Raw genomic sequence first — 15,156 nt, 5'->3', positions numbered from 1 at the left:
GTGTTTTTATATAATATACATGTCGAAATTCCCCCCAGTGGGGGGAGATGGACGGGATTAAGGCTTACCGTGAAGAACTCGGCTTCTATTATACTATTTTACATGCGTTTTTTGCGTTTTTAATTGCGTTTTAATAGGTTACGTCAACAGAATATACACTAAAAAGGGATTTTTCGATATTCCCCAGCGGGAAAAGTGACGGGATTAAGGCTTACTGTGAAGAACTCGGCTTTTATTATACTATTTTAGATGCGTTTTTGATTGCGTTTTAATAGGGTACGTCAAGAGAATATACACTAAGAAGGAATTTTTTGAAATTTCCCCCACGGGGGAAGTGTTACACATTTATAATAGATACATTTTGAGCCACAACAACGCGTGGCCGGGTCAGCTAGAAATTACCTAGAAATAATTTATATGGCAAAACAACGTTTGCCGGGTCAGCTAGTATATATATATATATATGTTGGACGTATTTCTTCTTAATCACGAAAAATGTCAATTTCTTCTCTAAAACGTAAATTTCTTGACAGACGTGGACAAAAAAATTACTCTTGAACATTTTTTCGATCGGGATTTTCCTTCTTTCCCTCGTACCTCTTTGTCGTCTCCACGTGGTCCCAAAAACATGGTGGAGAGCTACCTTTGGTGCATCTTTCCTCATCCAGTCCTAGTCAAAGAATGACCACTTGTTCCCGTTGTACCCTGAGGGCCACATACCGTCCCATTGTCCTTAAGAGACCACCTGCTGTTGCGCCATTAAGCACCAGTTGGGAGAAAATTCCAGGAAGGGAAGATAATAGTAATAGGAAGAAGAAATAAAGAAAAATATATATTCTAATATAAAATAAAATACAACTGTACAGTACAATAATGGCATTTAGCCACAGAAACATCTTTATTTTTCTAAAAAATTGGATTACATTGCAAATGCCTTTCGGGCTTGCTTATATTCCAAACCCCTCCTCAGAGCTACACAAAAAAATATAACAAATATAACTAAGGACAATATTATCTAAATATTGCAGAAAGAGATTTTTATGATACAGACATTTTACATACCCTAAGAAAACATAAAAAATCTTTCATAATAACATCTGTGAACATACATAACATTCAAGTGTTTTATATAAAGAGGTTTCTCTTCCTATAACACATTTAGTTATGTAAAAAACATAACTTTAAAAAATTTTTTAAAAACTTTCATAAAACGTGAGATAATCTACCGAACAAAAGTTTGGATTAAACAGATGTTCATACACAAAATGGTTTAATGTAAAATGCACTAAAGGAGTATCAATTTCTGGCCTTGGTCCTTGAGAAAGCAAGATCCATTCTTGCTTTCTCAAGGAATCATCAAAAATATAATGTTCCAATATTTGCAATACAAAGGTTACTTTAAAACTTTATACAGATATTGTAATATCATGATAAAGATTTTTTGGTGTATTTATTTACATATTGAAGAAATTAACAATGGAGAAATTGTAAGTCATGTTAACATTTAAATATCATTTGTCAGGTAACCTTTATATTGCAAATATTGGAACATTATATTTTTATAAATATGTTTTAATTTTATACAGGATTTGTAATATTGTGATAGGAATTCTTCTGTGTATTTATTTACATATCGAAGTAATTAACAGTAAGTTAACTGTAGATCATGATAACAACTATATATTATTGTCGGGTAATTTTTGTTATATAGTAGGTGACGGTTAACGAACATAATCCATTCCAAGACTTTGTTTGCTATCTGAATTGTTCGTTAACCAATTATTGGTTTACCATAGGTTTTTATGGGAATTTGATTAATTTGTTCTGGAGACCCCAAAAAATAAAAATTATATACTTTCTTACTATGTTTATTTATATGTAATAATAAAAATACATATATACACAGTCTTGCATTTTTATTAGTCATGTTGTTTTTCTGTTTGTGAGGCATTAAAGAATCTGTTTAATGTTGATTGCTTTTTTCTCTTCAGGATTTTTCAGAAGTAATTAATAGCATTGTAATTGTAGAGATCCCCAAGCCTATTAACCTCAACCTGGTTTGGATGCCACTCTAAAACTGTTGTTCTGACATCCTCCCACTTCTTCAAAAGATCTTTAATAGCAGATATTGGCATTAATCCTCTTTTTCAGAAGAAAACATATCTTGCCGCGTTTCTTGGTGTTCTTTATTCAAGAGTTTTTGGCATTCTTCTGTTATCAGATCAGTTCAGGTTCCATTATGAGCTCTTCAATGTTCTTTATTTCTCAGATGTGATTTTTGTTACTCCTTAAGCTGCTTGAGTCTTCTTGATTATACTGTATCTTTCTTAGATAAGATTGAACTGCGGCTTACTGTAGACCTGTTCAAGCCACACTGCCCAGCAACATCAGACATCTTCTGCCCACTCTCTACCTTTGCTATTATACTCTCACGTTTTGAAAATAAAACCCGACGCAAAACTTAACAAGTGTCCGCCTGACAGTCTCGTGAATATTATAAAACAATTGATTCTGTCAAAAAATAAAAGGCTGGAATTACAAGGGAGAGTTTCAAAGTTTAGAGGAATACTATCTGATCAGTATATACTGGGTTGAGCATCAATGTCGATGTCTCCCATGCTCCAAAAGGTTTTGAATTGTTGCCTGAAGACAAGGGAAGACCAATCAGTATTCATTATTTTACATCACTTCTTCTTGTGTTTGTTCTGTGAGGTGTTCATTATCCGAACATGTGTTTGTTGTCCAAAGATAAAAATCTTTCGTGAAAGTGTTCGTTATCCAATTTGTTTGTTAACCAAATTGTTCATTAACTGATCACCCACTGTATATTATTTTAAAGTTTTATAAATTTTGTTTTAGTGGCATGCTTTTGTAAACCTGCTGAGGAGGGGCCTGAAGATCGGAAACACAAAGAAAGGGTGTACAGGTATAATAAAGGTGAAAATAAAGATTGTTTGTTTCTCTGAATAAGTTTTTCCTTGGTTGCAAATTCCAAAACACCAGTGCAATATGTCTTATCAATAAGCTCAGTCCTCATAGACAAACATTTAACAAATTGTAGAAAATAAGGACATAGAGGAATATGAATTAATATGAACCACTGTAGTGTTTTTGAGAGATTTGTAGAGAATAATGATTTATTGTTCTCTCAGGTATATAATGCTGATGAAACTGGGATGTTGGGATGTTGGCTACCAAAGTTCATCTTTCCTGGAAATGGTAAAAGAGCTGTTAAGTGATTTAAGTAAAATAAGGAAAGAATTACATTGCTTATGTGCATGAATGCTTCTGACATCTATCTACTCAAATTTCTGATTATAAGAAGTCCAAGGAAACAAAGGTGTGTAAAAACTTGATAAGTTTGCTGTAATGCTACAAAATACATTCAAATGATTGGATGCAACCTTAATTTTCAAAAACTGGTCTTTCACGTGTTTTTACCATAAAAGAGAATTTTTGAAAAAACTTTTCCAAGACAATGTCATTTTTGTGCTTGAGAAGTACCAAGCACAAGACTGGCTTTGCTGTCTCTTTCTCTTCCTTATGCAAAGTTTTCACAAACATGTTTACAACTTATCTTCTGGCAAGTGTTATGACATTAATCCATTTGACAGATTAGGGGATGATCTAGAATTTTAAAATAATCTAGATAGACTTTTATTCAAAAGCTGGTGAACTGTCAGCATCATTGAATTTCAATCTGCATACAACATTAAAGAATCAGTGTATTCTGTACTGTTGTGGAATTGTGTTTGTGAGTATACTCTGAAAAGTCATGACAAAAATTTGGCCTGATGTTATGCATTCTGATAATGAAAGATTCTTCATCTTAGTCTATCCTATGATAAAGAATCTTCTGCTAATGAAGGAAGATTTAACAACAACAATAAATGATTCTCCAAGCTGCATTTGAGAACAATCTAATAGTTCAACTTTCAGATGATGATGGAAATTTATGTATGATTGCACTGAAAAATTATGAAATGGTTGCACTGGAAATTTATGAATAGTTGCACACTGTTATGACTAATTTTGACTAATGCTGAAATCATTGAAAGCATTATGAATACACAGGTCTGAAGGTGATGATGGGGAAAATGAAGTCAATAAAGGCTCAAGTTGTTCCTGATGCAAAGAATTGAACATCTCACAAAATTTATCAAATTTTCGGAAAGAAGTTTGCATTACAATGCTTGCATAAAAATTTCACATAATAATAATTATTATTATATCTGTTCTGTGGATTAATTTGTATACTAATATTTTTACTTTCAGACTCTTGAGACTTCGTAATCCTTGGGGCCATTATTCTTGGAAAGGTGATTGGTCAGATAACTCTCCTTTATGGACCCCTCATTTAAGAGATCTTTTAATGCCCCATGGAGCTGATGAGGGTGTATTTTGGATGTCTTTTCAAGATGTATTAAAGTTTGTATTCTTTTAAGTCCTCGATTTAAAACTTTTTATTACTGTTTAATTTAATGTTTAATTATGTTAAATTATCAATTGTCCTTTGATATTTTGAAGCTTTATGTTAAAAAGTGAATATTTAATTTAGACAATTATTATTTTAGTATTTAGCTTATTCAAAGCCAAACAATTGCTGTAATGAATCAGACTAATTTATTGCTACTAATTAGAATTTAATTATTAATAATTAAATTCTAAGTAATTTGGTACTAGAAATAGACGTTAGGTGCCATCTTTTATTAAATTTAATAATTAAAATTAAATTAATATTTTTACTAAATAATTTAGAATATTCTGAAAGAAAAAAATCAGTTCTGAGTGGGATTTGAACCTGTAACTCCTACTTACCGTGTGGATGAATGTGTAAGATTTTAATATACCGAGGTATATTATTTTTGTGAGATTGGTATAAAATGAGGACTTCACAAAGAAATTTACAGGAATTTAACACATTTATTTATATATATATATATATATACATATACACCGAGTATCAATTAACTTATATCTTATATTACAAAGGTTAATCATACGATTAATTAATTACAAGATTTCGGTCCTTCCGACAATTGAAAAAAATTAACGCTCAAAAAAATGAGTATGTAATCTCACGCTAATTATACGACGTGTACCTCCGTCTTCCTGGTGCAGAACGGGTGACCTTTCTCGCTAACGATCCTTCCTTTGTCTTCCTAATATCGTATACGTCCAAATGTCCGAAGCGCCAGTTGAAGGGAAAAATCAAAATGTCCTTTTTCAGTTCGTACATTCCCTTTTATACCTCCCTCCATCTGGGGAATTTCTCTATCACGTGACACAGGGTAAACCAATCGGCAGAGCGTATCTGCATGACGCGATACATGGTGAAAACCCGACACGGTTAACGGAATACAAAAAAAAAATCACAAAGCAATACATAAATCAAACACAATAGTTGCGTAGCACTACATATCTCCCCCCAAAAGACTTATATCCCAAAATGCAGTTTACGAAAGTCAATTTTCTTCCCCCTCAAGTTATACGGTTTTCTTTTACTCTCTACTTCTCCAAGATCTTCCCCTTTTCCCTCACTTACGTTCTCTGCTTGTCTACCGCTCAGATTACACCTTCCCATACGGAAGTCTACTAATTCCTCTTCTTCCCCTACCTCGTCGGGTGATTCCCTTAACCGAGTCCTCCTTCTTTTCTTAGGCCTTATATCACTATAACACGGCTTAAGACGGTCAACGTGTACTGTATCAACATCCTTCATATTGCAACCTTCCACGCGGTAGGTCGTAGGGTTCACAATTTTAGTGATACGGAAGGGCCCCACGTAATTTGGTGAAAATTTCTCTCTTTTAACTCCCATTTTCTTAACCCATACCTTCTGACCTTCGCTAAATTTTAACAATTTCCTACTCTTACTCCTAGTTTCTCTACTCTTCCGGTTACTATCAGCTGCCTGATTATGGGCTAGTTCCCTTAACGAACGTAATTTTGTGACAATAAAGGATCTACGTTCATCAACCGGTACTTGGGTGGTTATGCAATCTAATGCAGGGGTGCGCGGATCGATGCCGAATAAGAGGAATGACGGTGACTCCTTAATGGACAGATGATAGGTATTATTGTAGGCAAAACAAGCCGGGGGGATTAAGTCATCCCACTCAGCGCCTTCCTCGCCCGCCGACTTAGCAATCATGTTTATCAAAGATTTATTTGCTTGCTCGCACATGCCGTTTGAGCAAGGTCTATAAGAAGTTGTGATGTTGCGTCTGATTCCTAACCATTTGCAACAATCACTAAACAATGAAGATAAAAAATTTGTCCCCCGATCGGACACTATTATTTCGGGCACACCATATCTACAAATTATCTGATCAAATAGTATGTTGCTAACAGACCAGGCTGTCTGGTCCTTTAAGGGATGGGCCTCCATGAATCGTGTATAGATATCGACGATGACCAATATGAACCGATTTCCCTTTTTTGAAGTGTGGATGGGTCCAATTATATCTAGGGCTATTTTCTGGAATGGGTTTTCTGCCGTCTCATTGGCTTGGAACGGGGCTTTACCGCTATGGATATTATATTTCTGGCATTTTTCACACGATTTGATAACGTCCTCGACCTTAGGCTTGAGTTTCTTAACAAAATAGTTTCTTTCTATATTTTTAATGGTTTTAATCACACCCCAATGCCCAAGGAGTTGGTTCTCGTGAATAGCTTTAATTAATGCTTTATCAATATCCTCCCCCACACACAATTTCTCCACATACCGATCCCGCCCTTTAAAGAATTCTCTCCTATAAAGACAGCCGTTTATGACCCTATAATTAGCTATCCTATCACTTAAATTGGTGTCACCATCGTTTCTTAAGAGATCCCTTTTTATGGGTCCAAAAGTGTCATCACGATCTTGAGATTGACCTATTTCCTCCTTACTTGGAATTCTATTCTGAGGGGTATCTACGTCGAGGTGATTAATATCAACATTTCTAGACAGGAAATCTGCTATGGTATTATCCACACCCTTAATATGTTTGACTTCGATATTGTAATCCATTAGTTCCATCACCCAACGTGTCAAGCGGTGACTCCCGTTATTAATATTATTTAAAAATATCAACGGCTTGTGGTCTGATATTATTATCGTTCTTTGCCCTAAGACAAGGTATTTAAAATGTCTCAAGGCAAGGACAATCGCAAGGCACTCCTTTTCTATGGTGGAATAGTTTAATTCCGCCCCTTGAAATCTTTTACTGTAGTAACCAATTGGGGCTAACTCACCATTATGTTCTTGCTCAAGGACGCCAGCTGCCGCCTTATCGGACGCATCTGTATGCAGATAAAAAGGTTTGCAAAAATCAGGGTGAGCTAAGACAGGTGGGGATGCAATGGCATCCTTTAACCTTTCAAATGAGTCTTGGCAACTGGGGTTCCAAATGAACTTCTTACCCTTCTTTGTCAGATCGATTAAGGGGGCCGCAATATCAGAGAAGGACCGGATGAAATTCCGGAAGAACCCTATTGCACCTAAAAAACTTCTTACTTCCTTGACGTTACTAGGTTGTTTTATCTGTCTTATAGAGTCCACGTTTCTGGGGTCAGGCCTTATACCCTTGCTATTTAATATGTGTCCCAAATAATTAACCTCCTCAGCCAAGATCTGACATTTTTTTGGGTTCACCTTAAGACCTTCATTTATTAAGGTTTCTATTACTTGTTCGAGAAGTTCCAGGTGCTCATCCAACGTTTTGGAGAATAACACTATGTCATCCTGGAAAACGAAACAGCTACTTCCAACAAATCTAGCGAGAACCTTAGTCATAACGAATTGGAAGTATCGACCACTATTCTTCCCGCCTTGTGGCATTCTACAAAGCTGATACTTCCCCCATGGCGTAGTAAACGAGAAAATATGCCTGACTTTAGGATCTAACGGGATTTGGAAGTACCCCGCCTTTAAATCCAATACAGAGAAAAATTGGTTGCCTTCTAACTGAGAGAAAATATCGTCAATCCGGGCCATTGGAAATAATTGCGGTTCGGTAATTTCGTTTATTTTGCGGAGATCGAGGGTGACCCGGATTTCCCCAGAGTCCTTGGGGACAACATGGATGGGGGAGTTCCAACTAGAGGTACTTTCTTCACATATGCCTGCTTCTAATAATTCACCGACCTTCTTCTTGAGGGCCGGTAAATAATTATACGGAATCTGATATTGCTTGATGTTGATGGGACGATCGGACTCTAACTTAACGGAATGCACATAATTGATTGATCCAGCAATATTGGTAAGTTCATTCGCGACGGCATTCGGGTACTTGTTTAACACTTCCATCACCCTATCTCTTATCTGCTTATCAATATGGTCAAGCTCCCACATACACTTGCTTGGATCAGCCTCATTATTTATGTTTATACAGAAGTCCTTATTTCCCTCTCCATGTTCTGGCTTGATCACTGGACCTAACTCAACCAATACTTCCGGATATTTACTAATAATGTCCATCCCAAAAATAAAATCATAACAAACACCTCCTGGAAATTTGACACTAGGGATCCTTATTTCTATTTCACTCTCATTACTAAATCTACACCTAGCAAGTAAGGCTTCCTCACTATTGATAATAGTCCCAGACATCCCTTTAATACAAGTATCATTATTGACAATCCAATTCTCATTCTTTAACCTCACCCAGTCCATAAGCTCATCCTTTACAACAGTTCTCTCAGCACCCGTGTCCACAAGCCCGTTAACCTTCCGACCTAATAAGTTACCAACAATGATCGGTAACCCGCGTTCAGTCAGGTATATGCACCTGGTCAGTTCTATACTAGCAAGTCGGTCATTTGCCTGACCATCCAAATGACCGTTGATTAGTTTAAATTATGTCGCCTACATTGTCTAGACAAATGCCCTTTCTTGCCACACGAGTAACATCTACGAGGTTCGTACTCTTTCTTGGGGCCTTTGCCCTCCTTAATACACTCCATCATCGACGACAAGGATTCCCCTAACTGCTTAATCTGTACTTCCAGATCCGCTACCCTATTACTCAGTTTACGTTTATCATCATCTGGTTCTCTCTCCTGCTCTATACTAGTACATACTTCATTAATGCTACCTCGTTTCCCACAAGCGGCTTCAATATCCTCCTCGCTTTCAGCTTTTATTATAGCTTCATCTGGGGTTTTCGGTCTTCCTTGCATCACAGGTTTACGTATTTCAGGTACCAACCCTTTCATGAAGCATTCCTTCACTGTATTGTCTCTTAGCATAGCTAAGTTGGGGTTCTTTGTTACTGCGCGGGAGAACAAGGATTTTATACGAATACTATATTCACAAACGCGCTCTCCCCTTTTCTGAGAGATCTTAAGTACTAAGTCAAAGGGGTCTTTTTCTCTCTCCTTATGACCGAAACATTTTTCTAAGGCTTCCTTAATTTCCTTATAGGTCTCTGCCCCCTGTTCCCTCAGGTTGAAAAATATGGACAATGGCTCACCTTTCAGTCTTGCTTGAATGACTGTGATTCTTACTTTTTCGTCCCAATTAGCCAACGCAGCCACATTCTCCACAGTTTGAAAAAACCGATATATGTCCAGCATGTCACCTGGTGAGTTAGAGAAGCAAGAGATCATCCCCATAAATCCTGTTACTATTGGCACATTACACATCTCAGTTATACTCGATGACTGCACCTCACTAGAGACTTGGTCCTCCATCTTACAACAAGACTTAAGTTTCGCAATGTACAATAACTTAATCTAACTTAGTCCTCTTACAACACACAATTCCCTTTTTACACCAATCCTGTCGCGGACGCCAATGTAAGATTTTAATATACCGAGGTATATTATTTTTGTGAGATTGGTATAAAATGAGGACTTCACAAAGAAATTTACAGGAATTTAACACATTTATTTATATATATATATATATATACATATACACCGAGTATCAATTAACTTATATCTTATATTACAAAGGTTAATCATACGATTAATTAATTACAAGATTTCGGTCCTTCCGACAATTGAAAAAAATTAACGCTCAAAAAAATGAGTATGTAATCTCACGCTAATTATACGACGTGTACCTCCGTCTTCCTGGTGCAGAACGGGTGACCTTTCTCGCTAACGATCCTTCCTTTGTCTTCCTAATATCGTATACGTCCAAATGTCCGAAGCGCCAGTTGAAGGGAAAAATCAAAATGTCCTTTTTCAGTTCGTACATTCCCTTTTATACCTCCCTCCATCTGGGGAATTTCTCTATCACGTGACACAGGGTAAACCAATCGGCAGAGCGTATCTGCATGACGCGATACATGGTGAAAACCCGACACGGTTAACGGAATACAAAAAAAAAATCACAAAGCAATACATAAATCAAACACAATAGTTGCGTAGCACTACAAATGAATCCTACATCTATGGCCTGTAATCACTCACTGTGACACTCAGCCAGCTATCATTTTACCCTGGTATGATGTATATATACATATATAAACATTTCAAAGCTAAACAGTCAACATAATGAGTCAGGCTACTTTATCACTACTATTAATAATTAAATTCTAAGTAATTTGGTACTAGAGGTAGACATTAGGTGCCATCTCTTATTAAATTTAATTGGTTAAATTATCACCTGTAATGATATATCCCAGGAAATCTCCTTTGCCATTATATTGTGCAAAAAAAGCTATAGAAGTATGAAGACAATTCATCTTGTGCTCATCAGTCAACCTCCTAAGCACACATTTTTGTGATACTTAAGAATCTCCATGACAGTAGTATATATGGATCCAATACTGATATCCAATTCCTGGCCAGAACTCCTACAGAAATGCACCTGTTTTTGCAAATAATGGCATCAGTGTGACCCACCTCATTAGTGATGGCTGTGCTGGAACACCCAGAGCATTGTTTGTCATGGATTGATGTTCACCCATTTTTAAACACATTTACCCACCTGTACACTTTTTTCTCTCACCAATGCAGGCATCTCCATACTGTTGTAGCATTCTTCTATGAATTTCATGAGCTTTCACACTATCTGACTGCAAAAATCTGATGATTGCTCACTGAGCAGCAAGTAATACAGTGCAAACAGCTAAGGGCTCTACCACTTTGTATATATGCTTCCCTTTTAATTAAACACACCAAGTCATCTATTAAGCAGTGTAAATACCTTTTCTAAGAATGTATCTTCCCTTTGCAAGTGTTTGAAATGCCTGGGATATTAGTTTCATGAAATATTGTCTATTTAGTACATCAAATAAAACCTTTACAATCCAATAAGTAATTTTTACATACATTTGACTAATGTTTTTGATCTGCTTCAGTCAATAAGATTCTAAATTTAGAATCTTGTTTTATTTGATGTACTTACATCATCAATCCAGTTATCAGGCAGAAGGTAATTTCATATTGTTAGTTTGCTGTTACTTTTTGAAATACCCATATATTTTATAAAGATTTAAAAGAAAAATGCAGACAGAAGTAAAAAGTTCCAAAAATCAAAAGTTCGGAAATTCTTCAATGTCAAAATCTCAACAACCAGAAGGCGAAAACAGTTAAGACATTAGACTAACACTCTGAAGACCAGGGATCTCATCTGGGTGAGCAACTCTTTAGGAATTTTTCATGTTTGGCCTACTCTGGATAAGTTGAATTTGTCCCTCCCAAACAGCTGCCTCACTGTGGGCCTTAATGAATCCTTGGAAAAAATGGTCCTCTTAGTGCAACAGGGTAGAAAGATTAAAAATAAAAACTCACGTTTAAGTGAAATATTATGCATATTTATAGTAAACATTCTAAATATTTAATTGATTTATTTCTGTTTAAGATATCATCTTTCATATAATAGTTCATTTTGTACACATTTAAAATATGATAAAAAAAAAAAGTATTGTTGCAAACAACAATAATTTGATAATTATAATTAAAGAGGTGTTTGTAAAATAAGATATGAATTTTAATTAGTTAATTGTATTTTCTAAATATATGAAATCTTGATATATATAAAGTAACTAAAGTAGACAAAAATATTTTATTTTACTTTGTTAAAAATATGTAGCTTTTGTTGTTGTTGTTGTTGTTTGAGTGTACTGTATATACCAAAGTTTAATAAATGGAAACTGAAATATAATACAGTCAATTCTGTTTAATTGGGCCACTGGCTAATTGGGGCTGCTGTGTTTTAGGCCAAACCCCAAACAACAGAAACCAAACTAATACATAATTTAAATGCTTAATTGGAATAGTAGCAGAAAAGGAATTTAGCAATTTTTGATATATTTTAGGGATCTTCTGAAAATATGTCAACACTACGTACATTAATGTCATGTAGGCCTAACATTTGGCAGAGACAAAGCAATTTTGTCTTTCGCTTGGGCAGTTCTGTTTTTCTGGAGGGAGTCAGCATAGTGGGACGTATCACACTGGAATCCCGTCTGAGGCAGATCTGAATGCAAGCTACTGACCCTGCTCTGGGAAAAGTCCCCCAGACAATTTTTCCAGATCTCTCAACCAAGTTGAAAGACAGTTACAGTTCCCTAATTCCCTAATAGAGTTCCCTGCTTGGTTTAATAAAGCATTAAAATAGGTACCTAATTATTATTTTTTTATGTACTTATTTATTTACCTATGTATTACATATTTTATTTTAGAATTTATTATTACTTCATTTAATTGGGCCAAAAAGGATTAGTTTCAATCTGTCCCAATTAAGCAAAATCAAACTGTATTTAAATATGGATTTGGACTCAGAAATCTAGATGCAACTTGGACATCAAGTCTCAAAACACAGAGTTGCATCAAAGATAAACATTAAAACCTCTGTAATACTAGAGTTTGTTATTAAAAAAAAAACTATTAGTTTTCTGCCATCTTGTGGTACATTATGATTTAAATTTCAATTGTATGTATTAGTGGTCCAGCTTATTGAGAAATATGAGAAACAAACAGTACTTCACTGTATTTGCTTTTTAAAATTGTAAGTTATTGTTTTGGATACATTTAAAGAAGAATATGAAGTCTCTCAATGATTTTTACTGTAGAATAAGTAAATTGCTTAACTTTCTGATTTCTTTCATTTTATGGATGACTATTTTTTATAAATACAGTGAAATCTCCATTAACAGACACTCCCGAATAGTGGACACCTCTAATGGAGCTGTTGATTTTGAAAGTGGGGCAAGTTCATTTTGTGCTATTGTTAGATATTTAATGGTTTGTATTTGAATAAGTTTAAAAATATTCATAAGCAGTAATAGACTTATTTTATATATTTTTGGTCTTATTTTGTGTAAATTTAATATGCAATAATGGTTATCCGTGTTAGGTGAAAAAAATCATGATTTTGGTATGTGCCAATAGACTTGCCTCACTTTCAAAAGCAATAATTTGTTGCAAACGTTGATTTTCTTTGAATGAAATGTAATTATAATAACAGAAAATTAAATATTTTATTTATTTACATATTTATTTTATTTCAACATTTCATACTTTTTTTGAAAAGCTACAATAAAACAAAAAATAAATTTAATTTTTTTAGGAAAAATGGATAAAATAAGAAAAAAATATTCAGTAATAAGTTGCATGCATATAATTATATTTCTTAGTTTAGATGGTGCAGATTTTTAAAGTATTCATGATGAATGGGTAATACATAGGGAAATAAATCCACCATATCTTTATATTTTTTTTTAGAATGGACTTGCCTCACTTTCAAAATCAACACACAATAAATATTGTTGACAGTATAAATTACGAGTAACAAATTTATACTGGTATTAAAAGATATTTATTTTGAATTGATTAAAAACATAAATTTTATGTTAATTTGTAATAATAATCAGCTTTAACTATTTTTTCATAAAATAGACTTGCGCTACTTTCAAAATCAATGGCTCAATTAATGGACATTTTTACAATCCCCAGATCCTTTAAATATGACATCTATTATATTTACCTCTAACTAGTGGAAACTCTAAATAACAGATGCTGTTGTCCATAACCAACCTTATGAAAATGCAATGTTCTGTCTTCAATATTCTGAAAGAATTAATTATGTACAAAATATTTTAAAACAAAAACAAAGAATTAGTTCAAATACTCTTGTAAGAGACAAAATTTGACCATAGACATCGAATAAAAACTGGCTTAAAATAGGAATAGGGGAGGAGGGCAGGTTATAAGAAGTTGAACGATATTCTTTATCTGTTAGAGAAGTTTAATCTGGTACAGTTGTCAATCACCATTTATCATTATATATCTTAATGTTATTAACCTTCTGTTGTATTGCTGAAATTAAACTTATGATACAAAAAAACTATAAGCTTTTTTGAAGTTATTTTTTCATTTAACAAGACCTGTAGTATAGTAGTAACGAAAAAACAACTTAAGATCATAAATGACAGTATAAATGTGAGAAAATCAAATATCTTCCCACACTTTAGAGTGGTTGGCAAATTGCATTCATAACATACCTTTGAACTTTCACCAAACAAATGCTGTTGTGGTAACCGTTTTAACAGCTTTGTGGTGACTGAAGTGTAATTTTTAATAAATCAATTAATGAAAAAAGCAAAAATGTTTGAAAACTTACACCTACTTGATAACTACAAAGCAGACAAATTCCTGTATCAGTTTTTATTGGTTGCTTAGATCATAAATGGCATTATAAATGTAACAATTCCAAATATGTTTCCTACTCCTTGAAGTGGATAGCAAATTGTCTTCATAACTCGACATTCGCACAAAATTCAATTAAAAGAAGATTTTTACAGCTGAAAAAATAATATATTGTACATATATTTTAATTATACAGTGCAGAGAGAATTATACACCAGTGTAATTTTTAAAAAAGTCTTTTGAATTATTTAGAGATGGACAAAATTTTACATATCATTTTATCATCATCTCCTAATGACACACACCAAATATCATTCTGATTGATTAATCCAAACATAAGTTATGCAAAAATAGTCATTTCAGTATATGCTATGTACAGTCAAACCTGTTTTTATGCGGTGGATAGGGACCGCATAAAAAAAATCAAAACTTTACGACTGGCTATAAAAAATAGTGGGTGTACTATAGATTACTCCCTATGGAATTTCAGGACTTTGATTATATATTTGAACTCAGGGGACTGAGATGAGTTCAACGGTACCCTATTTTTGGACCAGAGACGAA

The 15,156-nt window shown here is 34.3% G+C and overlaps 1 protein-coding gene across 2 annotated transcripts in view; it reads left to right on the top strand.

Annotated features, from left to right (window-relative positions):
* The window catches only part of LOC136988711 (calpain-15-like), a 124,529-nt gene that overhangs the window by 96,593 nt on the left and 12,780 nt on the right, over positions 1-15,156 (top strand). For both annotated transcript variants that reach the window (XM_067286656.1, XM_067286655.1), the window contains exon 8: positions 4,276-4,428. In XM_067286656.1, the coding sequence (XP_067142757.1) occupies positions 4,276-4,428 (153 nt within the window). The remainder of the gene's footprint in view (positions 1-4,275; positions 4,429-15,156) is intronic.

Source organism: Centruroides vittatus, unplaced genomic scaffold, assembly GCF_030686945.1.
Source record: "Centruroides vittatus isolate TY-2023 unplaced genomic scaffold, ASM3068694v2 scaffold_386, whole genome shotgun sequence".
Lineage (NCBI taxonomy): Eukaryota > Metazoa > Arthropoda > Arachnida > Scorpiones > Buthidae > Centruroides > Centruroides vittatus.
Note: the sequence above shows the minus strand (reverse complement) of the source record. Positions and strands in the feature narration are given on the sequence as shown.